Here is a 26,391-nt window from a genome sequence, read left to right as displayed (position 1 = left end):
TGACAGACACCGGGTGACCCCGGGCGACAGACACCGGGTGACAGACACCGGGTGACAGACACCGGGCGACAGACACCGGGTAACACCGGGTGACACCGGGCGACAGACACCGGGCGACAGACACCGGGTAACAGACACCGGGTGACACCGGGTAACAGACACCGGGTGACAGACACCGGGTGACACCGGGCGACAGACACCGGGTGACAGACACCGGGCGACAGACACCGGGTGACAGACACCGGGTGACAGACACCGGGTGACCCCGGCCGGCCGCGACCGCCGCCCCCGCCGGTGCCCGCGGCCCCGCCCCCGCGGCGGAAGCGGCCCCGCCCTTCCGGCGGTTTTGGCGCGCGCTCCGCCGCCATGTCCCGCCCGGCGGCCGCCGATCCCGGCGCTGCCGTGGAGCGGCTCTGCCGGGAGCTCAACCTGGACGCGGCGAGCGCGGCCGAGGCGCTGCGCGACTTCACGGCGCTGCGGGGCACCTACAGCCTGGAGGTGAGCGGGGCCGGGTGGGGCCGGCCGGGCGGACGCGGTCCCGCTCCGGCCGAGCCTGAGGGGCGCGGCGCTGCCCCGGTGACCGCGGCGCTGCCCCGGTGACCGCGGCGCCCGTGCCCGCAGGGCGAAGCGCTGCACTGGTTGGCCTGCGCGCTGTACGTCGCCTGCCGGCGGAGCCGCGTGCCCACGGTGGGGAGCAGCCCGATGGAGGGGAACGGCGTCTCCCTGACCCGCATCCTGCGCTCCGCACGCCTCAGGTGAGCGCCCCGCCTGCCGGGCCGGGCCCGGCTGGGGCCGAGCACTCGGCGCCGGGAGTGCCCTGCCCTGCCCTGCCCTGCCCTGCCAGAGCCGCTAGTCCGGGAGCCTCGCCTGCGCTCCCAGCGCTGCCAGCCACGGCGAGGTTAAAGCAGTAAGTCCGCTTTTGTTACAGATGGAAATTAGATTGAAATGCGTAATTTCCAACTTCAAGCCTTTAGGAAACCACCTATGTCGAACCAGCAGCCGTTCTACACACGCCAGTTGTTTCTCTCCGTAGTTAATTTTACCACAAACATTTAGGCGCGTGCCATCCCGGTACAACGTGTGCCTGACTCAGGATTCAGGCCAAATCTCGATGGAGTGCTGGCAGACGCTGGTTTTTCTGGGAACACAGCACAGGTGATCACAGAACTCACCTTCCGCACGGCCCCAGCAGCAGCTGCCCTGTCACTGGCGTTCTGAACTGGGCACATGGAGCCCGGAATGTTGCTCATTCCATTTAAAGACCCCACTCTCTGCTGAGCTGCTGGAGGAGTTGTCAGTTATTTACATCCCCAGCTGTCAGGTTTTTGTGCAGGTAACTTTGACGGGCATTGACTCTTGGCTTGTTCTGTTCCCTCTCCTACCTCTGCCTCAACACTCACAGAGCTGTGCCTGCATTTTGCTGTTCACCACTGCCCTGCTCCACACAGCCACGCTGACAGCCTCCACATCGAGTTAACGTTCCCGTGCGTTAAAGAAGGTCAAGGAGAAACCCCAGAGTGATAAAAGGCAAAAAGCTGATAACACGCAGTTTGGAAGTCTTATCAAAATAAATTGTAAACCTACATAGTAATTATGTCAGTTTTTAAAGGAGCAAATATGTTGCACTTTGATTTTTTAAAATTTTAGAATGGAAGTTAGTTAAAGCTGAAAACAGACTTTTCTTCTTTCTTTTAAGTTTAATTCAGTTTTTTAGCAAAATGAAGAAGTGGATGGACATGTCAAACCTGCCCCAGGAATTCCGAGAGCGAGTTGAGAGGCTGGAGAGAAATTTTGAAGTGTCAACTGTGATTTTCAAAAAGTTTGAACCAATATTTTTTGATATATTTCAAAACCCTTATGAAGAAAGTTCCAAACCACATCGAAGCAGGAAGCAGAGGTATTTTTTAGATTTGATGTGATTTTTCCCTGGAAAGAGTTATACCCAATATAAGTTTACGAAAATTAATTTCCAGAGTGATGGGGTCTCTTTGACTTTGAAATGCAGCCAGCGCAGAACCACCCCTGAGCCCGGTGGGTGCAGCTCAGGTCAGCTGCATATGCAGCTGCTGTAACACAGGAGCTGTCCCACAGTGAGAGTGTCAGGGTGTGGTGGGGAGAGGTACCCTGAGGTAGGTTAGCTCCAAGGTGCAGTGAGATCAACACTTCAAACATTTAGCAGCAATAGCTGAAGTAGCACAGCAGTGTTCTGTCTTGGCACAGTGCTGGCAGGAGGTTGGTGTGACACCATGATCCGTCTGCTCGAGGGCTGTCACATTCTGTGACCTCCATGCTGCCAGGTGTTTGCCGTGGTTGCCAGATGAGTGGAAACACCAAATGGGGGGAAGTTACAGCTGATGTGCTCATTTCTTTGAGAAATTTGGGAACATGTGGTGTCATCTTCAATGCACACATGGAATGTCTGCCTTACGGAAAGGAGCTTGTCCATACTCCCTGCAAGAATATCTGGCTGGGACAGCTTTGTAGTGAGATTATAACCTTCGTGATGAGGGAGCCAAGCTGTGGATCTGCAAGGTGTTTTTATCAGTTCATGTGGGTTCTCTGGATGTGAGGGGGGATCATTGTTCTGGTGCAGTGCTCCAGTGTAGCTCCACATCCACAGGCAGAGTGCAGGGGGAGGTGCTCTGATGGCTGCTTTGTTGGTGTTCCTTTCTCAGAGCAGTGTTGGTTGGTGCCACCACAGCTTTGGCTGCTCTGTGGGTTGAGTCATGTCTTCCTTGGTCTTCCAGCTCCATGGGCTTGGATAGTTCTGCTCCAAACAGGAGTCAGCAGCTGAGTTGTAGTACAAGCTACAATTGCCTGTTCCAAAGGAATGGCTAATGGAAAAGCCATCACTGGAAAATACATATAGCCTTTGTCACCTCCCCACCCATAGGAGGGTTCTGTGGGAGGTACAACACCAGCAGAATAGTGTGGCAGGGTCAGAAGCCAGAAGCAGCCTTTGGCTTGGGAACAGGGTTAAGAAGTTGTGGGTGTGTGCAGGACACTCTGTGGAGCAAGGTCAGGCATTGTCAGGCAGTGAGAACTGAACTTGGGACATGTAGCTTAGACTATGCCTTAGTGTGGAATTGTGACAGCAGCTCCAGCTGTTGTTTTAAGCAGGGAAATGGAATGAAATTTGAACTGTAGAACAAGGTTTGGCTTCCTGGAACTGAAGAGTAACTTCTCCCCCTATTTCTCTTGTTGACAGACGGGTGCCGTGCAGCGTCAAAGATCTCTTCAACTTCTGCTGGACTCTCTTTGTGTACACTAAGGGTAAGCTGCTTGCTTTGCCTGCATGGTTTGTACACGTTCCCAGCTGTGACCTTCTGTTGTGTTGCTTGACATGATGTACTGTCTCTTAAAGGTAATTTCCGTATGATTGGAGATGATTTAGTAAATTCGTATCATTTACTTCTGTGCTGCTTGGACCTGATTTTTGCCAATGCCCTTCTGTGTCCAAACAGAAGAGATTTGCTAAATCCGTCATTTAAAGGTAGGGTGGGGATAGATTATTTACAATCAACTGTGCTTTGTTCTCTTGGCTCATTTGAAATGAAGTTGAAGGTTGGTTGTCTTCCCCCTTCCTCCTGGTTCCCAGGCTTACCAGTGGAATTCCACACTCTGGAGATCAAAGCCTCCGAGGATCCTCCCTGCATCATTGCCATGCTCTGCGAGCTGCATGACGGGCTCCTTGTGGAAGCGAAAGGCATAAAGGAGCACTACTTCAAACCATACATTGCAAAGCTGTTTGATAGGAAGGTACATCTTGCGAGTTTTATGAGCACTTGGTGATGCTCCGTGGTGGTCTCAAGATCATTTAAGCCATGCAGGTTCCACAGGGGAGAGCAAAGGAACTTGGGCTGGCTCAGGTTTTCTTTGCATTTTAGCAGGAGCAGAATTGCCTCATACTTTTAATGCTGTGTGCTGTAATGTCTCATCTGTTTCAGCTTTTTATGTCACTGAAGAATCTTTCCTTTCTTGGCAGTGTGAAACTGAATCATAAAGGATGGTGTTTTCTTCAGGCAAAAAAAGCTGAAACAGAAGTTGAGCAAAATGCTTTAGAAGGAGGGGTTGAGGTTGCACACGTATAAATTGTCCTGTCTAGTTCTGATCCTGGAAATGTTTTCCAAGCTCTGTGGAAGCTTCTTTGTAGTTGCTCATCAAGTCAGTCCCTAAGCCAGCAGTGAGCAGATGTCGCATTGCAGGGCTGGCTCTGAGCAGTGAATTTGTCTGGAGCTTGGATCCAGTTGGGCTCTGTCTTGGTAATGGCACTGTAGCCCTTTGGTCTAGGTAAAAAAAAAAAAAGAGTCCAGTTATACACCTAAATCTCATTTTCCTTTTGACTAAAACCATCATGTTCTCACACTTGAAACTGTTTTGATTTTATTATCTAAGATACTTCTGCTTTTTATTCTTAGATCTTAAAAGGAGATTGTCTCTTGGATCTTTGCAACTTTACAGAGAATAGGTAAGTTACAGCTTTTGTTCTTGTTGATAGGGCTTGGTTCATGTCTAAAGCACCTGCCTTTGTGTACTGAATCTCTGCTTTCCTATTCCTTTGTCTTGCCATGTGTAATGGGATTTGATTATTTGACCACCAAAGCTGCTCTCTGGCTGAAACACTGTCTGGATCAGAGGTGTAGCCAATGTCAGGGGTTCAAGCTGCAGAGATTTTTTTCTTGATATCTGTTTTTTTGGTGCTTGCACTGATTCTCTGGCAACTGTAATCTTTGAATAATATAATGCAAACTAAAACTTTGGCTCTGAAGGTTACAGATACGTTTCTACACACATATTATTCCCAAGTAGGGAAATCTCTAAATTTATTTCTCTATTTCTAATTGAGTGTATAAATCAGTGCATACAGCAGATGGATTCAAAAGGAAACAAAGCAACAATTGCAAAACCACAAAAAGGACGTGAACAATTTCTGTGGGACGGAAGTGTAGTTGTTTCAGAAACTATGAATTCACTCCTGAAAGCTACTTAATGCAAACTATAAAAAATCCTTGTCATTTTTTTTTGCCTTTTGTAAAAATACCTATTAATTTGTTTCTGCCTTTTGTTTGTGAGCTTTTGACTTGTTGGTTTGCTTTGGGAATTTTGAGCACAGACTCAATTGTTCTAACAACGTAGAAAACATCTCAATTTAGATATAAACTTATTTCTTTGAACATTGAATTTCTCCTAGTATTTATACTTTAAGAATTACTAGTATTCCTTTAGTAACATTGTTATATGGAATGATACAGTAGTCCCTGTTCTTTTGCAAGTAGTCTGACATCTCAAAGACTCTTGTAAGCATCTCTGGGGTTTTTTTTCTCCAACTTTACATAGACCTTTACATTTTCCTAAAAGACATGGGGCAGCTGAACCTGTGATACAGTCAGGTTTCCTGTGGGATCACAGAGTTTATTGTGTTGTGAATACATTGTTGTATTGCATTATTATACATGCTGGAACTGCATTCCTGACCCAACTGCAGGCAGGATTATTGATTCAAGCCATTTCTGATTTTCATTGCGAAGTTTCTTTCTACTTCCCAAGTATATGTTTGCAAGCCTTGCAACCTTGGTGGGATTTCCATCTGGGTTTGCTGAAGGATTTGTTTGATATCACAAGTCAGTGGTGGTTTTACAAAAAAAACCCTGGTAGACAACTCCACACTTTCCCCTCCTCTGCACCATTGGGAAAATTATGGGCTACAGAGTGGCAAACCCAGAAATGCAGCAGAGTGAGTTTGGTGCAGTTCTCCCTGGTGCACAGATTTAACCTCTGACCAGTTGAGCACTTCCAGATTGGTTTATGCTGGTAGAAGACTGATTCCTGCAGTGATCCTGGAGAGGTTTTGGGTCCAAGGGCAGGCAGGGATGACGGGGTCAGGTTGCTCAGGGAGGTTGGGAGCAGCACTGCTGTCCAGAGCATGAAACTCTGGCCCTGTGTTGGTTTGGGGCTGTACCTGCACTCCTGGGGCACCTTCTTTGTTTCTTCAACAGTTAAACCTTTGGTATCAAACCTGGGCTTCTCTTTCAGCAAAGCACTGAATAAAGAGTATGAAGAGTATGTTCTGACTGTGGGTGACTTTGATGAGAGAGTTTTCCTGGGAGCTGATGCTGAAGAAGAAATTGGCACTCGAAAATTCCCTGCAGATGTGCCAGGAGAGAAAACAGCAGCAAGAACTCACATGGAGTGTCATCTGCAGCAGCATTTTGAAAAGGTGATTCATTTAGCATGGCAAACTCACTTGAAGATCTCCTTCAAGTTTTCTTGCCCTTATTCACTCTTTGAATCATTGAGGTGACTTGAAATTTCTTCTTCCTGAGAGGAAGATGGTGAACACAAGCTTCAGTGCTGTCTTGCTATAAGGAGAAAAAATGGTATCTTTTTTCCTGTGGAATTTTTAAAAGAACTATTCCTTAAACAGAATGTGTACACTTTCATGTGTATAGTTTGGTTTTGTGCCAGAAAAATCAATAAGTAATTGATTCCCTAAGTAATTAATTCCTACACATGTAGGTCTTAGTTTTGATCAAGCTTCATTTATACCCCATAATCATACCACAAAATCTTGACACTGAATTAATTTTCCCACTGTTTCCTGTCTTAGGAAAGGAAAAGTCAACTTTCCTGCTCTTCTATGGAATGTAAGATTCATGCATACGCCTCAGCAAAGTCTCTCTTCATTACAAAATGTAGCTTATAAACAGAGTTAATGTTTCACTGTGGTTAAAAATGTAAAATGTATTTAATGAAGTTGACATGCAGGAAAACAGTTGCTTGATTACTTTTTAATCTTGGATAAGGGGGAAAATAGTATTGGCTGCGTGTAAGAACCATATGCTATTTGATTTTCATTTCAATTAGAAAAATAAAAAATTCTTATTCTAAGATGCTGGTGCAAGTGTAAATGAATCATATGTCTTAGCTTTTTCTCCCAAATATAAGTGTATTCCATATTCAGGCAAATTAAAGACGGGAGTTTGGAATGGGTTTTATTAATTCTGAGCTTCTGTTTCTGTTGTATAATAATGTTTATGCACAATGACTGCAGGCTTCACTTTTTCTCACTATTTGCCTTGTACCTTCAGAATGTTGTCAGTTCAGATAATTAAATCCAAAAATATGACTGTATTACTTCCAGAGAGCAGGATACAAATAGGTAAGTGCAGTCCACACAGCTCCATCTACTCAGTGCCACTTCATCCTTTAGATGGAGGGTGAAGGGAGGCCCATTTCCCAAGGAATGTTCTCCTGTGAGCCTCTCCTGGGCAGCTCTGCCACCCACTCCTTGTGTCACCTGGCTAATGCAGTCAGGGACTGAGAATGGAAGCATGTGCTTCTCTTCCTTGCCCTGTATTTCCAATGTTCAAATGAGCCTAAAAATTTACAGCTTTTAAGATTTCAGGTCTTGTTTTACTGTGTTTTAGTTGTAAGATCCCTTTGAGTTAATTTTTGGCTGCTTGAAGATTTGTTATATTTTATATTTATAGAATCCTGGGGAAACTTTGGCTCATTTTTAGTCACTTCTGAGCTCACAAGTGAAGCCTTCACGTGGTTGTACTAGGGGTGTAATTTTAATCTTTGAAGGAATTTTGCAGGATATGCTCATTTGGAAGGTAATTAAAACAGTTTTGTTGGCTGATTTCTATTTATTATTTTTCTTTGACAGAAAAGGTCGTTTGCACCTTCAACTCCACTGACTGGGAGAAGATACCTGCGAGAAAAGGAAACTGCTATCACTCCTGTGGCTTCAGCCACACAGAGCGTGAGCCGTTTGCAGAGCATCGTGGCTGGGTTGAAAAATGCACCAAGTGAACAACTTACAGCTATTTTTGAGTGAGTATGTCCACTTCAGCTGCTTTCATTGACACAGAAACTCATCTTTCGGCTTTTGGGGCAGAATATTTTGGTCTGTGTTTCTGTATTATGTCTTGTTGAAGGATCTTCTTTGCATGATGATTTTATCTGGAGAAGGATGGCTGAACACACACACACCACCCCCCCACCCCCCCATCTGACTTGTCACCACCATTGTGTTAATGGAGCTTCAGCTTTTGCTGGTGCTGATTTGTCTGTCTGATTGAAAGCCAAATGCATTTTTTGTTTGTTTTAAACAAGTACTTATCAATGTGGTAACCATGTTGGCAGAGGTTTTGGAGAAGGGCTTGTTCAGGTGAACAAGCTACAGTCTTCACCCTCAGGCTGGGAAGATAAAACTAAGAGCAGCCTACAGGTTGTTCATTTTTCCTTCACTCTACTGTAGGGTGTGTTGGTCTTGCCCCATGGCACGAGGATGAGCCTTGCAGTGACCGTGGTCACTGTCAGTGCTGACCTGGAATAGCAGCAGCACCCACTCAGGATGTTCTGGTGGTTGTTCTCTGAGCACACTTCAGATTACTGCCTTCTTCCCTGAGCATAGCTCATAAAAAGCAGTAATTGAATAGTAAATACCTGTAAAGATGCTGGATATTTGCCTAATATCTTTCCAAGTTAAGGTCCTGCTGTGTTATGGTGTCTCCAGATGTATTTTTTGAATCAAAATAGACATTTAGTATTAGTACTTAATATTTGAAGTCCAGAAGCAATGTTTCTTTTAAAGTAACCATCATAAACAGGTAAAAATATTACTTACTGTTCTTATCTGTGGAGTTATGTATATTTGAAAGTTTTGCTAGCGCTAGTTCCTAAAGGTTTACAACTGTGCTATGTGGGATGTATTTGTTTTGAATGTTTCTATGATTGTCTTTATATAAGGACTGATACTATTTATACTGTACAATTAAGACATTAATGTGTCTGTAATCTCTGATAAGACATGTGTTTGTTCCAAATATTAAACCAGACTGTCAAGTGAGAGGTAAATATTAAAATGGGAACAAGAATTAACGTAAGCCTGTGGCGAGAGCTGTGGTGAGTACTTTGCTGATCCTGGATGTGAGTTCAGCAAGCACTTGGGTATATATACAGTGTCTGTGGAAGAAATGGAGAAACTATAGTTGGGACTGTGTAATATTCTACACAGTAGAATATTACACAGCTTTTCAGTATTTTCTTTTTCAAATTAAAATTACATGGAAAAGCTTTGAAGTTAATTAGAAGGCTTTGTTCAAAGAAAAACCATAGCTGATTTTAGTTCTGGCTTTTCAGAGTAATTTAGTGTCTTAATTTGACACCAGCCACGGGCCACTGTCCTCTAAAACAGAGTTGCTGGAAAATTCAGAAGCATTCAGAAAGAGCACCTCCAGCCAGAGATACTATGGCTATTTTTTATGGCAGTGACAATGTGGAGTTCATCAGTTCTCCCAGTCTTGGTAGGAAATGGGAAGATGCTGCTGCCTCTTCCCTCTAAGCTTTTCTGTGCTGCCTCAAACTGAGCCTGGCCTGTGTAGTGTCGTGGGTGCCTTTGGTTGGTTGGTTGCTTGTTGTAGTATCCTTACTCCTGGCAGGTTCATCTTTCTCCTCACTGTGCTGCTGTGGTTCTTGCTTTCTCCTGCATTTGTTCCAAGATCTGCATATCAGCCCTGGCCCTGTTAGGAAGAGAGGACCCAATATGTTTTCCTCTCTCTGTGTAATAAAGGTTTGTGCTGATGAGGAATGCTTGGTGTAATTGGCTTATCCTTTTATTTTGGTTGTATGGTTGTTGTTGTTTCTTGATGTTTATTTTTAAACTGGATATTAATTTATATAAACAAGGCTTTCTTTGCTTTTGGCTTCAGGTCTTGTGCCCGCAGCCCCTTGGAAAGCATCATGAGCAGAGTAAAGGAAATTGGTGAGACCTTCTGTTGCAGCTACACTCAGTCAACAGATGAGCAGCCAGGATCTCACATAGGTATGGGGTGTTTCAAAATGCTAAACCAGGGCAAACAGAATGCATACCTATACTGTTTTCTGTATTTCATATAGTGGAGTTTGTTTTATCCCAGGATACACCCAAGCAGAAAACTGCTGCTGTTAAGCAGTACACTGTAAAAAATAAGTTTATGGCAAAGTAAACCCAAGGCTTTAGTTCAAACTGGGATAACCAAGAAATCATGGAAAAGCAACTCTTAATAAGTAGAAACTTGCATTCTTTTTAGCTTTATAATTTAAAGGAAATTGAAAGCAAATAGGAAAATTATTATTGCAAAATTACATCACAAGAAATATTATAATAAATAATCCTTTCAAATACTTAGGGATTTTCATGCTGTACCTGAGACTAGTGGGTTTCTGAACGTTTTTTTCTGTTTGCAAAATATGTATGTACTCACATGAACTATTGTTTTGGATGAGAACAGGTGCTGCTTAGTTTAGTTTTAACCCTGTTTGTGCCAGTGGCATTGGACTTAATCTCTGTTGATTTTAAATTTCAGATTTTGCTGTAAACAGATTAAAACTGGCAGAGATTTTGTACTATAAAATCTTGGAGACTATAATGGTGCAAGAAACACGGAGACTGCAAGGGAAGGATTTGACTGTAAGTAAAGAACCAGTGAAAGATTAGAACACTTTTTGAAACTGTTTCTTGGAGCTTATCTTCAGGCGCTTCCAGAACAAAGCACTGTAAAGCACTCTATGTATGTTGTTAATACTAAAAGGGGGAAATGTATGGGAGCTGCCAAAATGTATATTTCTTCTACTATTTAAACCAGTATAACTATCATAACTAAACATTTGAATTTGTGTTGCCTTCAAGAATTACAACTTTATGGACAGATAACTTTTATTATCTTTTTTACCCAATGAACAGTACTAATACTTCATGTTAGACAGCACTACGTTTGCTCTGCTTTATGTTGCACAGCAAGGAGGCCAGTTCATTTGTCCATAGCATGCAAAATGTGATAGTTTTGGTGTTGTTACTCTACTTCTGTTCTCCCCAGCTTCCCTGCACAATGGAGGTTGTGGATGGGAGAAGAAGCCAGCTTCTTTCCAACAATAAGCTGTGTAGTGTTAGTGCCACAAAATTCCAACTTCTGTTTCCCAAGTCTGAGGCTAGTGCCATTGTGTGCTCTCTCCAGGCTCTCCTGGAACAGGATCTCTTTCACCGCTCCCTCCTCGCCTGCTGTTTGGAGATTGTGCTCTTCGCTTACAGCTCCCCTCGCACCTTCCCCTGGATCATTGAAGTTCTTGACCTCAGGCCATTCTATTTCTATAAGGTAAATAAACACTGGCTTAGGACAGCATCTGTATTAAAAATGTTATGTTACTGGATTGAGAGTCATAGAGGATGATGCTCTTCCTCCCTAGGGAGTCAGGTAAGACAAGGACTGATATTAACTGTGCATTAGGCCTGTTCTAAATTCTGACTGTCCTGAAGTGTATTATTTGGAAGGTGTAATGCCAGAGCTGAAGCTGAAATATAAAGTAAAAACCCCATTTTGTAAAGTGCACTGATCTGTAACATACTGCAGATCAACTTTTACTGGGCTAAAGCCTTCAAGCATATTTTTTGTTGATATTTATATGTATTGACTACAATGTAGTTCTAAAATAGCTTCAGATCTGAAATGTAGCTTTTGGCTGCTACTACTTATCACAGGCTTGCTTTGCTAAGTTTGGGGGCTTTTCCTTTATGTAACAAAACATAGAATATCTTTTCCAGGGTTTTCTCTGGTTTTGCTCTTCATTTAACCACATTTTCCCCACTTCCAGTGTAACTTGATTTTTGTTTATTTCCATCCTTTTATCACCTATCCATACCCCTGCAGTTTTTGCTGGATACCTACCAGATAACCTAACTGGGGTTAGTTCTGAATAAATCAAGTAGTTCTGTTTAGATGACAGCAACCAAAATATGGAAGCCTTTGAGGAAGTTGGTTCATTATCTGTCCTTCCTTTTTCCTTTACTCCTCAGCTGTAGGGCAGTACTGGAGCTGTAACAAATCTGTCAATATTGCTGTGGCTGATGGTAGGCTCCATCCAAACTGGTGCTCATCCAGCTTTGTGGAACAGATTTATGATTTGAATTTTCTCAGCTATTCAGTGTATATTCTTGCAGCACTCTTGTTTGGACAAAAATTGCCATTGCAAAGGTCTCACACAAGAGAGATTTGTGACATTTGTAACTTTGTTCTCTGGGTGTAGCTTCTGTAGCAGGAATAACCAAACATATCAATAGGTCTTCCAGGGAACTTTTATGGCATTTCCATCTCTAGAGCTTTAGCAAAACAGGCTGAATGCTCCTCTGACAGGAGTAACACAGGGTGGATCTTGTGCTGGAATATGATACTGCAGTCAGCTCTGTTCAACCCCCGTTCATCCATGTTAAGGGTTCTGAGTGCTTCTTAAATGAAACTTTAAAGCAGTGGTTTTCAGCTCCTTGTGTTACGGGCTGCTTGTTTACAAGAGCCAAAATGCTGGGGCTGTCACATCCCCTGCTGAGCAGCTATACCTGATCACATGTCCCAGGTCAGTGCTGCGTGTGCCCAGTGCTTTCACTTGTGCACAATTAGCAGGGGTGAGAGAGGGCCCTAAAAACCCATGGAGTGGATTGTTCTGCACTGATGGCATATCTGCTGTCATCTTCCAGCCCCCAGGTTGCTTTGGGAAAGGGGGTTAAACAAAAAGGGATCATAAGAGGGTTGGGGAAGATGAAGATGTGAGGAGACTGGAGCAATTCTGTGTTGACGTTTTAAACAGGAGCCTGAAATAAACAGCAGTTAGATGGTGTTAAACATGAGCAATGTGACATTGCTCTGTGTGTGTGTGTGTGTCACTGCCATCAGGTTATTGAAGTGCTGATTCGGTCTGAGGAAGGACTTTCCAGAGACATGGTGAAGCACCTCAATAGCATTGAGGAACAGATCCTGGAGAATCTGGCCTGGACTCGGCACTCAGCACTCTGGAATGCACTTGAGGCCTCAGAAAACAAAGTCCCAACCTGTGAAGAAGTATGTGATCTCATTCCTGTTACTAGGAAATTCATGTTCTTTTTCTCACTTGTTGTTTTACACAGAAAACTGTTCAAATGATATTATTACTGCAGAAAATCTTCTGTAGATTGTCACAAAGAAGGGAAATTAATTTCTTATCTTATACTGACATTTTTTATTTCTCAGGTAATATTTCCCAGTAATTTTGAGGCCAGCAATGGAGGAAGTGGGTTTGGGCACTTGCCCATGATGCCATTATCTCCCATAATTCATCCTCGAGTGAAAGAGGTTCGAACAGATCTTGGTGGGAGTTTAAGACGAGGTAAGTTCAAGGCTTCTGATATTATTTGAATGTGTGAATTTGGGGAGGGGGTTACACTTTGTAATTGCAAAAAGCAACCTTGAATCTGGATTGAGTTCAGAATTGTGAAGTTTATTTGATCAAGAGAAGGTCTAAATGCGCCCCATCAAACCAGTTCTGTGACTCATTGGCAGCAGACAGTGCTTCCATTCTGGACTGGAGCAGATTTTGCTGCTGGCTTAATGCCAGGGTGACCTTACTCTGAGGTGAGCTGTCATCTAATCACTGTCCATTCATGTTCAAAATTTTCCAGGTTTTTTTTGCTTCCTATTAGTTTATGGTCAGTGAGTTTGACTGGAGTTTAGGTGACACTTTTTTAGATACAGTGACAGAGCTACACTTACTCCCACTTCCTACAGAACTGTTTTTGTGCAGGGCTGGAGGATAATGCTTTGCCTACAGTGTTCTGTTCTCTGAAGCTGCTCTGTGCAGTTTCCTGGATCTCACACAGAACTGTTTCCTGACAGTGAGGGTGCAGAAGCAGTGCCAGCACTGTTGTTTCCTTTGCATGCTTCTCTAGTTAGGAATTCCTGCTTTTGTTGTATTGCAGACAGTGGTCCATAGGTTCTTGCACATGCTCCATGGACTGGTGGGTTGTGTAATGTTGTCTCCTTCGGTGTTTGTCTGGCAACAAACAAGGCTGTTTGGTGTTTTTTTAAATACTCTTCAGGAAGGAGATGTACAAGCAGTTTCTGTGTTAAGGTTCACTGATGGAAGAGGAGCCAGATTGGAGATGGTGTTTTATATATGGGGAGGAAGGTTGTGCAAGACACAGCTTCATATTTGAGAATCTGGTACTGGAGGCTTCTCCTAAATTCAGTTGGGAGGATGGTGGGGATAGGAAATGTTTATTTGTCTTTGGTACCAAGAGAATCATCTTGGCAGAGTTATAAGTAAGGCTTCCTGTGGAAGATCAGACAGCTACAGAAGCTGAGCTGGGTAGCACTTCCAACCTTCTGGCCCTGGTATAGGGGAAGCCATGGGAGAGAGAAGGCAAAATCAAAAGTGAAGATACCATGTCTGGACTCTGACTGCTCTGAGGAGAGAAGATGTAACAAGGGCATTGCTGGTGCAAAGGAATGTAACAGGGACCTGATAAGTGAAAAGACTGTGTTGCTACAGGAACAGGGGCAAAGGGGTCTGAGTGTAAAATTTTGTACAGAACTTAGAGAACTATAAATACTGGTGACTAATGTAGTAAATGGGCTTTGCTTGCATAGCATGGTCCGTGTCTCTCAATCCCCGCAGTCTCCAATCAATCTTGGCCAGTTATCCAGATAATTTGATTCATGGAAAATAGGAAATTCTTGTCACTGTTATTGTCACAGACTGCAGCAGAAGTGCAAAAACCCTGTGAACAGAAGCCTGGTACATTAGTGCTGTGTACTTCAGGCTTATTACTGGAGTAAATGTTTGAAAGCAGCGGAAAAGCCTGAGAGGAACTGGGGCTATGTGGGGGCAGAGTCACCTGACTAGGAGCAGTTTAGAGAGAGTTTGAAAGTGAGAACATAGGGAAGATAGCACGTCCAAGGGGTGTGGTCAGGGTTCCTGTAGAGAAATGTCTTCACAGGAGAAACGCTTGCAAATATTCCTAATTGCTAGGCTGACTGGAATAAGTACCTGTGATCCTGTGTGTTCCTCAGTATCTGTGGATTTGAGTGGCAGCTCAGCTTCCATGTGATACCTGATGGCAGAACTGCGCTGTCTGGGGTGACTGCAAAATGAGTCAGTCAGACTACAGATCTTGTTCTTATCACCTCAGAACAGTGAACTCTGAGAGCAGGCCTGAGCTGTAAGTGATCTCTGCTGGTGTAGTTGGAAGATATCCTTTCCCATTCTCTGCAGAAGTATTTCCATTAAGCTGCTGTTGTTAAGGTTTTGTTGGGTTTATTTTTTCTTCCTTGACATGCCAGACATGCAGCCATTGTCTCCAATCTCCGTTCATGAGCGCTACAGTTCTCCTACAGCTGGAGGTGCTAAGAGAAGGCTCTTTGGTGATGACAGCCCCAAAGAAATCCGTATGGAAAAAATCTTAACAAAAGGAACTAAGCTGACAATTGCTCCGACATCAAGCATTGGTGCTGAAAACATGTCAGTGTCTCCTGCCCAGACAGTGCTGACCATGACAACCACTACAGGACCAGGAAAAGCAGGACAGAAGGTCACTATTCCACTTCATGGTAGGAATTCCTGCTGTTTTTCTTCTCTACTAGGATGTTTTCTTTAGTCTTAAGTTATGCTTAGGCCAACCATGCATTTTGAAAGTGTGTTGCTTTTTCTTTCTGAAAAAACAGTTAATTTCTCAACAACAGCTGTCCTGGTTTGAAGGACAGGTGTCTGCCAAGGAAGACGGGAACCTCCCTTGGAATGGAGAACATGAGCCCCTTCCCTCCTAATGATTATAACTTTGTAATTAGGAGGCATTCAGGCAAAGATACGGGCAAAGGAATAGCAGTTCGTTCCTAGCGTGTGTGTGCATAGCCAGGCAAACAAACACCAAGCCCGGCAGCGACAGCGAGCAGAGGCAGAGACCCGGCGCCAGCCTTCTCCCGGCTCAGCCCCTTCCCCTGCGGCGCAGTTCCGGGCACAGCCAGCAGGGGCGCCGCTGGCTGCCGGCCGGGCAGGGCGGGGCGATGATTCCCCCGCGGCTGCAGGGGGCGCTGTGGCGCAGCTCGGCCGCCTCTCTGCGCACGGCAATGGCGGCGGGCTGGCGGAAGGGATGGAGAAGGGGCTTCCTTTGGAGCCCTCAGGGACAGCCGCTCTCGCTGCTCCTCCGGCTGCAGCGGGAACCTCGGAAGCAGCTGGAACAGCCGAGGCGAGCAGATCTCAGAGTAATAAATGAGATGTAGCAGAAACTCCAGAGGTGCGGGGCGTCCCAGCAGGCAGGGGTGCGGGACTGTAGCGTAGCAGAAATTCAGAGCAGTGGCAAAAGAACGGCAGGAGCAGGTGGGGGTCGTGTCTGCAGCAGCTGCCTCACACAGCCGGGAAAAGGCATCCTCTGGCAGGGGCTGGGGGTCGGGATCCTGGTGTTTTCCCCTGAGGCACGCGAAGAGATGGCAGCGGCCCTTTCCAATGAGGCAGGGTGCCAATGAAGTCCCAGTTCAGGGGCTGCTCTCATGAGCAGTCGCTCACTCATGGCACAGAAGCAGGACAGGGCTGGGCTCTTGCAGCAGCAGTGAACTCCCCCCAGTAAACAGCACTTGGACCATCCTCCTCTGAACCCAACAGCAGGGGAAGGCGAGGAGCTCAGCCCAGCCTCTCACTACCTGGCCAAAATTTCGAGGTATCTTTTCCCTTCCAAAGAGAAAAAGCTCCAGGTAAAGATAGTAGCCAGCCAAACCCTTACCTTGAGCTGTGGCAACTTCTTTTGTCTCTCTTTAGTACCGGTCTGTTGGTTTTGTCTCTTAGAAATTTATGGGAGAAAATTCTCTGAGAGAAAGAAAACAAAAGGAGCAATCCTAAGCTCCAAGAGCAACAAAAAAGGTTAAGTTTATATAGACATTACATCCTTGGAGACATCTGATCCCTGGCAAACACACTGAAGATTTCTCCTCTTGAAGAAAAGATCATGTTTGTGCTTCTTCCAGTTATACGTCACACATTAAGCAGTATTTTGGTTTTCAGTTCCATTAATGATTTACTGCAATTTGTCTGTTAAAATCTCAAAAGGCTCTGGAACTTCTCAATAAGAGTTACGTGCTAACTTTAGCAAAATACGGTGAGACTTCTGTTTTGTGGAAGTTGGGTGATACTTGAATATTTCTGAAAATTATACATGAGCAATGAGTTTATAGCCATTTCTTAATTTAAAAATCGGGTCTATAGTTAAAGATTAAAATAAAAATTCTGCGCTGCTCATGTTTAAGGAGATTTTCAGCAAGATAATTTGATTACTTAGGAAACTAATGAGGACTGTATAGGATATGCTGCCAGTTTTGCAGAATAAGAATAATAAAAAAAAATAATTCCACCTTCCCCTAATAGAGTGGAAAACCAAGTACAGAAATTGTGATTGCTTGAAAACTTCGTACTTTAAGACAACCTTTAGAAAAGATCATTCATATTCAGATTCTCCCTTTAAACCTTACCAGAAATGTAATTTTTACTATTTCTGAAAACTCTGAGAGTCAGAGTCTTTTTAGACTGTAGTACAGAGGATGAGATGTCTTCAGTATCAAATGTTCATAAATTAGTTTGGTTTGCTGTTTGACTCTGCATCATAAGGAGAGCAACCAGTTTATTTCTGGGTATGTGTATCCTCTCCAGGTATTGCAAATGACATGGGTAGAATCACCTTGATCCCCATTTCAATTAATTTAGGCCAGCCATGTAAACTGGATGCTCAGGCTCCCTGCCACCCTCCTGGGAATCAAGCACAAGAAGTGCAGCTGCCAGCGGCCAGCAAACCAAAGAGAACGGGCTCCTTGGCACTGTTCTACAGGAAGGTGAGTGTCCTTACTCAGAAGGGGTGCTGTACTTATTCTCGTGGCCTTGCTGGAGCCTGCCTGTCTATGCAGCTCCCATTACCTTCATTCTTCATATGCCTTAAGCTTGGCACATGCAGTTCTTATATACCTTGAAGAAGAAGGAAAAAGATGTTGAGTGTTGCAGAGAGTCCAGTTTTCTCCTTTCCACACATGAGATTTCTTTTTCTTTTTAATTGCGAGCTTCTATAAATAAATATCAAAGGCATACTTTACTTCAGATTTTGCCTGTCTTGGCTATTTTGGTTGCCTCCACATTAGCAAGGGTTAGACAGATCTGACATGAGATGTTTTCCTGTGTCTTGCTCATTCAAAGCTGCGCTGCTGTGGCTCCAGCATCTGGAGATGCTCCTTTGCCACTTTTAAGTCCTCCCAGCAGTGCTGATCTTGCTGGGCTGGGGGCTCAGAAAACAGTGATAAATTACATGATGAATAACACAGTAGCTTAAGGTTAGAAAGAATGAGTTTGAAATAATGCAAGATTAAGTTAAGAACTGGGTGTCCTTCAAAGAAACTTCAGATGACTGACTTATAGTTGCTTTCATTTTCAGTGTAAATTTTGTGAAGGGTCTTTGGAGGAAGCAGGGTAATTTGGTCTAAATGACTACAAATAATATATCCCTAAATTAATCTCTCTCAAAAATATTAGATTTTTCTTTGCTGTTACTTTCTTACTAGGTAAGTTGTTTTCAGAGGTTTTCCCCCTTCAGGATATCTGTATAGATACAATAGAACTTAAGAAGTTCTACCATGAGCAATCTTTAAGTTACATCTTAATACAAAAAATAATTTCTGGAAACACTTGTAAGTCACATCCTTTGTCTGAACTTTTGTTTCTTTAATTTTGCTTGTGACAGGAGGTATCTCTGAGAAAGGAATAAGAATTGATCAGCTACTTGCCAGTCGGGAACATTGCATTTTAAAAGTTGTACTCTCAGCTGGGGAGAGCTTCAAGTGTAGCTGTCTCTTTGACTAACCATGTCATAGGCAACATAATTTCTCTTAGTTATGAAGAAGAGCTAAAACCTTGACTTGTGTTTGTTTTCAAATTTTGATCTTGCATTTACAGTGATCATTGTACTTACAATGATAATTTTCTCCTAGTTTCTTTTCTTGTTCCTGTTCAGTAGAGCAAGTGAAAATGACACTACCCCTTTATGTCTTTCCAGCATAAAGAAAGTGCCTAATTAGTTAGTGAGGCATATGGTGCAGAAGCTATAGGCATAATATTTTTAGGTGGATTTTCTGCAAGTGTTAGAGATTCAACAGTTGAAGAATGGACAGTTTAGTCTTTGAATCTGAAAATTCCAGAATTATTTTGGTTGGAAAGGACCTAAAAGATCAAATCATTCCACCCCCAGCCATGGTCAGGGACACTTTCCTCTGGACCACACCCTATCCAGTCTGGCCTTGAACACTCCAGAAATGAGGCAGCAGCAGCTTCTCTGGGCACTTTGTGCCGGGGCTTCACCTCCCTCACAGAGAGGAGTTCCCTCCCCATATCCAATCTAACTTCACTCTGGCAGTGAGAAGCCATTGGCACTCCAGGCCCTTGTTCCAAGTCCCTCTCCAGCACTCCTAGAGCCCCCTTAGGCAGTGGAAGAGGCTCTAAGGCCTCTCTGGAGCCTTTTCTTCTCCAGGCTGAACAACTCCTACCCTCCCACATCTGTTATGGGAGAGGTGTTCCTTTAATCATCTTTGTGGCCCTTTGTAATAGCTGTGCTTTGATGTCTTTTATTTCTGCAGGCCAGGATAAGCTTGTTTGGCTTCGCTCTTTACTGTATGTCTTTTCCTTCCAGGTGTATCATCTGGCAAGTGTGCGCCTGCGTGATCTGTGCTTAAAACTGGATGTTTCCAATGACTTGCGCAGGAAGATATGGACATGTTTTGAATTCACACTGGTTCATTGTGCCGATCTTATGAAAGACAGGCATTTGGATCAGCTCCTCCTCTGTGCTTTTTATATCATGGCAAAGGTAACATGTAGTTTTAAGAAATTAATGGAATTTTATGTTCAAAACATCAGGTGTGTTCAGCATTTACAGTTTGACTGATTAATTAATGTAATATTACTGGAGGGAAGGGGAAGGTCCTTCCAAGAATTGGATGAAGTCTCAGTATGTTTTTTCCTTGTTTTGCATATCTTAGCTCAATGGCTTGCTGATGGAAATTCTTGACAGAGTTTTTCTTCTCTTTTTGAGTGCGTTCACAGTGAGCACTGGTTGACACAGATGAAGCACTGTATGGTCTTACTGCCCTGTATTTGTTTTCTGTCCCATTTGTCATTTTGGCAATCTGTCGATCTGAACTAAAAATTCCATTACAATTACAGAATTAGGCAGGTGCATAAATTTGCAGGAGCAAATTTATGTAAGGTGGCTTCTATTCCCAAAAAATCATTTTTGCTTTTGATGATTCAGCCTGAGGAATTGAGGTGGTTGCCTGTTAATTTCTTACTTCATTTTCCAGCTTTAATTTAAGGTGGCATTGAATTGGATTGTGAAACGGGACTATTGGTTTGACTGACATTTGAGCTGATGGTTACAGTGTCCATCAAGCCTAATTCAGACACAAAATTCAAGAGGCTGGATTATCTTTTCTTGAGGGCAAATGAAGAGAAGTGGAGGGAAACCAATGTTTAAATTGTGACTACCTGTGCTCTTAACTGCAGCATGGGTTAGGCTCACCTGATGTCAATACTGATAGCAAAGCCATTTAATAGTCAGTGCTCTGTATTTTATCATGTAATTTGTCAGTTGTTTTGGGTTTTTTATAATGTGGACTATTGAATGCTGTCTCCAGTGCAGTGTGAGACCTGACAGCTTAGCCAGAGACATTGATATATTGTCTCCTGGCTCCTACTACAAAAACTGTTGCTTGTCTGCTCTTAAAATTGCAGATGTATGGGTGAAAAACAAAGTGCTTTAATAAATGAGCTATTTTGGAATAAAAAAAGCAAGGTGAAATTGCATGTGTGTACCTGCCGAATGTCTTGTTCAGGATTCTGTTTAGAAAAGTTAGGGATGCAGTTTCCAAATTCAGAAAACACATTTTGGACTAAATAATATTTCCTTTCTTTAATTTTAAGTGTCACTGGAAGAAAAGTCTGGAAAGGAGTAATGCCTAAGCATCATAAGCAACAAAAAGCTTTAGTAGCTAAGAAACAAGGAATTCCTGAACAAGAAAAATCTTTGCTGTTTCTTGCTCTCATCACTAGAGATACATTTTTAAATTATGTATTCATAGTAATACTCCTCAAAAAGCTACATACTGGACCTAAGCAGCCCAGCCTTCATGCTTGCATTTGGTCTTCAATAGCCTTTTCTTTTCCAGGTAACCAAAGAGGAAAGAACTTTTCAGGACATAATGAAAAGTTACAGAAATCAGCCACAGGCAAACAGCCATGTAAGTCCATAGCATTGCCTTTACTTTCTGTAAAGCTCAGAAGCAGCTTTTGAAAGTCTTTGTACTCATAAGAGAAGTCAGATTCTCTGCAGTGTAGTACTTGTTCCTGTTCAGATGGATTTCATCTAGTCTCCTGACTTCCTTGCTTTCCTTGACAAGAGTGTTTTTCCCTGGTGTCTTGTAGGTTTATAGGAGTGTCTTGTTGAGAAGTACTTCTGATGACGTTCCATTGGACAAAAATGCAAACCCAGATATGGAGATGACAGAAGGTGAGTACAATAAAGGAATCTGCTCTTTTCAATAACATACTTGGGGCTTTTAAAGAACTGAACTGTCAAGTAATAAAAAGTGGAGCAAGTTTTAGAGTTGGGTGGAACTATTTTCTTAGTATGTCAATGATACTGTAGTGCTTCTTGGATAGCAACTCTGATAACAAAGAAAAATGAAGATAAACAGTACCTGGAATATTATGGTGGGGTTTTTTTTAATATCATCTATTCTGAAGACTGAAGTAGGAAGAACTTGTTTCAGAAAATAAAAATGCTAACTCCCCAGGACCACCATTTTCTTATGTTCAGGTTTCTTTTAAATAGGTAATGCTTTCTTTGCTCTGGGTTAGAGAAGAAAAGGTATAAGAGTAGTATTTGAGAAAAGTGTGAGAACTGTGCTATGCCTGTTTTGAGTGATGTGTCAGGAAAGCGAGAGATCAAAAGCCCATGTATGAACCCATAAGCAGAGCAGATCATATATGAACCCATAAGCAGATCTGTAACCAGGACACACATGGAATTTAGTTTGTTCTTTGTGCAAATTAAAGGCCTGCTGAGGATTCTATCAGGGTCATTGAAAGTACTGATCTTACCTAAATCCTGCCTGACACCTCCACAGTTACTGGATGACTTGGAGTATCTGAAGTGACACTGGGCTCTGGTATTTTGTCAGACAAATATACATGGTTACAAACTTCTTCAATGACTTTTCCTACTAGACTTTCTTCAGTTTATGGACTCGTGTCTCCTTTACACAATATTAACTCCAGGTCTTTTGAATGCCAGTTCACAGGAGCTGTGCTTGTGTTGTGAGAGAAGGAAGGCAGATGGACAAAGGAGTCACTTACGGGTGTCAACTGGAGCTTTGGATGTTTGTCTCAGTGCACTGATTGCCAGAGACTTTGTGTGCTGCTCTATTTTACTTGGCAGGCAGCAGAAGGCAGGAGACATAGACAGTTGTATTCAGTAGCACTTCAGCTTAATTAGGGGGGAAGCAAACATCAAGAAAAATACACTTGCTGTGTGGCTGCAGCTTTTCCCACTTAACAGAATATGCCCGAACAAATTGCTTCCTTGCTGCAGATCTGAGTTGAGCACCAAGTTTTTCTTCTGCAGCTGATCACAAGAGACTTTCAGAGAAGCCAAAAGCTGGGAGCTGCCAGACAGCTTAAAACTTAGTTTTAAGAGAAAGTAATGGCTTTGTACCACTCTCCACACTCCTCAAAATAAACATGGAAGAAGGGGTCAGTTGTGCTACAGTTTCTTGCTACAGCTATTTCCAAGTTTGGAATAAAGGTTGATACTGGCATTTTTAGACATAACCCACAAGCCTGCTCACAGCAATTGGTAGCTCCTCCTTATGTTAATAATGAGCTGTAGCACACCCTGCTCCTGGCTCAAGCACATTTCTTGAATTCCTGTATTTAATGGGTCAATTTATGGACAAGTTTTTGCCAGCTCGACATCATAAGTTCAACTCGGAGGTGTCTGGTTTGCCAATGCTGTAGTTTTGAAATCTGAAGCTCTCTTTTTGTTAGACTCATCTGTGAAACCTGGCAGTTCCTTGGGACAATCTGCAGCAGAGAACTTGAGTGAGTCAAAAACAGAAGAGAGAGGAGATCTTATTAAATTTTACAACGCAGTCTACGTAGGAAGAGTGAAGTCATTTGCACTGAAGTACGGTATCACAAACCAGGATCTTGTGGTAAGTAAAGTATTTTGGAATTAATACTCACAGAATCATTTTTCCTGGCAGTTAAATGTATGTCAATAACTTTGTCTTGTCACCTAGTGTGGGTCAAGTCAAATAATTGGAGGTAATGGTGTGAGCAATTGATTTAACAGCCTTTCAAGAGAACAAATGTAGATGCTGCTCAGTTTTCAAACCCAGTTCCAAATTCTTTGCATCAATGCAATACCTGTTTGCTCAAATGCCTGTGGACTGTCTTTGTAAGGCATCTGGAAGATTAATTCTGTTGCTTGGTCGTTAATCTGTTGTTTCACTGCCACAAGTTAAAATATTCTAAAGAAGACGTGGAAGTGTATTAATCTTCTCTTGTGTGAAGCTTCTGCTCTCAGGATGTTCCGACTGAGCTGCTGTGCAGACGTGTCCTCTCTTGCAGATGGAGGCTCCTCCGCTGTCGCCATTCCCCAGCATCCGGCAGCAGCCGGTGTCTCCCCGGCGCATCTCCCAGCAGCACTCCGTGTACGTGTCACCTCACAAGAATGGCACCTGCCTCACACCTCGAACTGCTCTGCTCTACAAGTTCAATGGCAGCCCTTCCAAGGTAGAGACAAAAACAAAGCTGAAAGTGGTTGAGAAAGGGTTGTCATCTAATTAGGATGTGGTCTAGTGCAGTTCTGATGTGTTATAATGAATAGTCTCTCACTTTGCACTGAAAGGTAGAATTCTGGTTGTAGACTCCATCACTCAGAGGTACAGGATAACCTGTTGTTCTCTGATATTTCAGACATACTGCAAGTATGAAATGGAGTCAGAGTAACTCATTATTTTTGTCTTGATCACAGAGTTTGAAGGACATCAACAATATGATAAAACAAGATGAACACAGGAGTAAGAAGCGAGCAATAACAATTGACAGTGACACTGAATCCCCCACAAAGCGACTCTGCCAGGAAAATGATGACGTTCTACTAAAACGTCTGCAGGATGTTGTCAGTGAAAGAGCAAATCACTAAAATCTTCTGTTCTCTGTGGGATCTCTAAGTTACGGAGCTGGATATTTATTTCTTGGTTTTGTATATAGACAACTGTCAAGTTCCTTCAACGCTGAACTTTCATCTGACTTCCACAGGATGCAAAAAGTAAGAGTTATGTAGGAAATGCCAGTGATCTCATGCCCAAAGACCACACTGTGCTATAACTTACTCTGAGCTGTTTTAGCGAAAGAGTGTTCTGTGAAAGCCGTATTGGATGTTCTCAAACCTCATTTGGAGCATCATGAGTTGTGAGTGTAACTCAGCTTGTAATACCAGTTTTATTATTAGAATAAGAGTTATAAAGAAATGAGTGAAATCAGTGAAGTTACCTCAAGCTTTTGGTATTTGGAGAAGAAATTTGCAAAGTGCCTTATTTGAAAAGAATGTGGAATTTTAAGCATTCTTTTTTACTGTGGAGTAACTGGAAGGAGAATTAATTATTTAGCCTCAGGAAGAGCTGAGTAGTTTTGAACTGTCAGAACTTCTGTTGAAGTGTATGTTGTGACATGTATCTGACAGCTTTTGCAGTAACAAAGGCAATGATCTAAATATACAAATAGTGGTGACTTAAGTTGGACTCTGGTAAAGCACTGAGCTACAGTTCTGTGAGCCTGAATTCCCTTTCTCTTGAGCCAGTGGTGCACCACATTGGAAGCCACAGAGCAGCCTGCCCTAGATGCTGCTCATACACATGGCAGCTCACCCATAAGGAAATACAGTTTCAGCTCAAATCAACAGGGTTTGGTCGTCTCAAAGCTGTTCAAATGCACAAATTCATTTAATAAATTGAATCTCTTGTTTTTTCCTGAAGACCTTTAGCCTCATGTGTAGTATCTACACCGGCTGTAAGCCCATCACATAAGAAGATATGTATGTGTGAGGTATTATAGAAGGCTTGGGTTCACTGGAAAAGTATAAATTCCAGCAACCAATTCTTGTGACTGAGTTTTTAATGCTGAGGATTTGGTAGGGCCTATTTTACCAAAATGGAGAAAATCAGGGTTTACTCATTACTGTAAATTAGTAGTTTGATCTTATTTTATAATTGTATTTAAGGTTAGAGCCATAGAGAAACTTCTCAGCACTGTAATTTTCAGTTTCTGTGTAACTGAACTAAAAAAAGAAAAAAGAAAAAACTATTACATAGGACTTAGTTGAGGGGCTCTGTTCCCTTTATTGGCTGGGTGGATTAGTATGTGCTGTGAGATCCACAGTTCTAGAGGAGAACACTGCCATGATTTTGAGTAGCCTCAGCTAAGGAATTTAGCCAGCAGTGATGAAAGATAAATTGATTACTAAGTGTAGGTCTGCAGGGACACTACTCAGCAAGGAGTAGAAAGTTTACAAACTTGGTTTTCAGTCATTAACTACTTGAATATTTGATTTTTTTTTTTAAACTTTTTTACTTAAAAAAAAGGTTCTTGCCCAGGGAGAGCTGCAGTATGAGGAAATGACCATGCAGTGGAATAGGTTTCATGTAGATATTTAATTTCCTTTAATTTTATTCAAGTTTTAATGTTTGTCTTCAGATTTTGAGATAAAAAGTGGAGGATTGCAGCCTTTCTGCAATAGGATAGGAAATTTATGGTTAGGCATGACAGCATCAGTCTTTCCATGGTATTGTATGATGAGAGTTTAGTTGACATAGTTTTAGTTCAATATCATGTGCAAATCTCCTGATGTCTCTGCTCCCCACACTGTCACTGCCTTCTCTGACAGTAGACAACTGATGGAGCCAAAATCCTTTTCAACTGTTGTTATGTGTAGTATTTTTTTCAATAGGAAAATGAATGTACTACAACTAGATGAAGTTCAAAATTCTTTACCTTTTTAGGTGATCTAAAAACTATTTTGGGCTAAAACAATAGCTTACATGGAAGTTTTGTAACGGTTTCAAAGTGCCTTCACATGTAAATCTGTATTTTATAATAAATAACTAAAAAGTATTTTAACCTGTGTTGCTGCATTTCCTGGTGTTTTGCTGTACCAATTCATTAAATAGTACCTTCTATCTGCATTTTCTGTAATATCAAAGACCTTCATCATTTTTATGCTCCCTCAGATTTATTTGGGATATTTTTTTCTGTTTGAATTAATGACATTTCATGTGTTTTGTCTGAAGTTTCCTCCAGAGGTTTCTTTACTGTTTGTGCTCAGTCAGGTGTAGATTTTGGGAGAAGGTGAGTAATACATTGCATGAAGTCGCCAGAAAAGCACCAGGAGGCAGAGAACCCTGCAGTGATAGGTGATGTGCCCACCAGAGGCCAGTGTGACTCCAGCAAAGCTGAGCTGTGGGC

The 26,391-nt window shown here is 42.7% G+C and overlaps 1 protein-coding gene across 3 annotated transcripts; it reads left to right on the top strand.

Annotated features, from left to right (window-relative positions):
* The first annotated feature begins 345 nt into the window (after positions 1-345).
* Positions 346-26,040, top strand: RBL1 (RB transcriptional corepressor like 1). 3 transcript variants are annotated; one of them, XM_021536628.2, is made up of 22 exons: positions 346-498; positions 622-755; positions 1,697-1,897; positions 3,209-3,273; positions 3,365-3,493; positions 3,599-3,759; positions 4,419-4,468; positions 6,034-6,217; positions 7,670-7,836; positions 9,717-9,829; positions 10,353-10,456; positions 11,001-11,138; positions 12,708-12,872; positions 13,041-13,176; positions 15,129-15,395; positions 17,536-17,660; positions 19,499-19,675; positions 21,033-21,104; positions 21,289-21,373; positions 22,912-23,078; positions 23,497-23,661; positions 23,903-26,040. In XM_021536628.2, the coding sequence occupies exons 1-22, from the start codon at positions 367-369 to the stop codon at positions 24,071-24,073; spliced, it is 3,108 nt and encodes a 1,035-aa protein (XP_021392303.2). In that variant the 5' UTR covers positions 346-366; the 3' UTR covers positions 24,074-26,040. The 3 variants fall into 3 exon arrangements, with proteins under 3 accessions (XP_021392303.2, XP_021392302.2, XP_077643176.1); XM_021536627.2 differs by having other exon boundaries at positions 17,482-17,660; XM_077787050.1 differs by lacking the exons at positions 346-498; positions 622-755; positions 1,697-1,897; ... (4 more) ...; positions 6,034-6,217; positions 7,670-7,836 and adding an exon at positions 7,843-9,577 and having other exon boundaries at positions 17,482-17,660.
* Positions 26,041-26,391: the final 351 nt, after the last annotated feature.

This window comes from Lonchura striata, chromosome 17 (genome assembly GCF_046129695.1).
Source record: "Lonchura striata isolate bLonStr1 chromosome 17, bLonStr1.mat, whole genome shotgun sequence".
Classification (NCBI taxonomy): domain Eukaryota; kingdom Metazoa; phylum Chordata; class Aves; order Passeriformes; family Estrildidae; genus Lonchura; species Lonchura striata.
The sequence above is the reverse complement of the archived record's forward strand: the minus strand, read 5'-3'. Positions and strand labels throughout refer to the sequence as shown.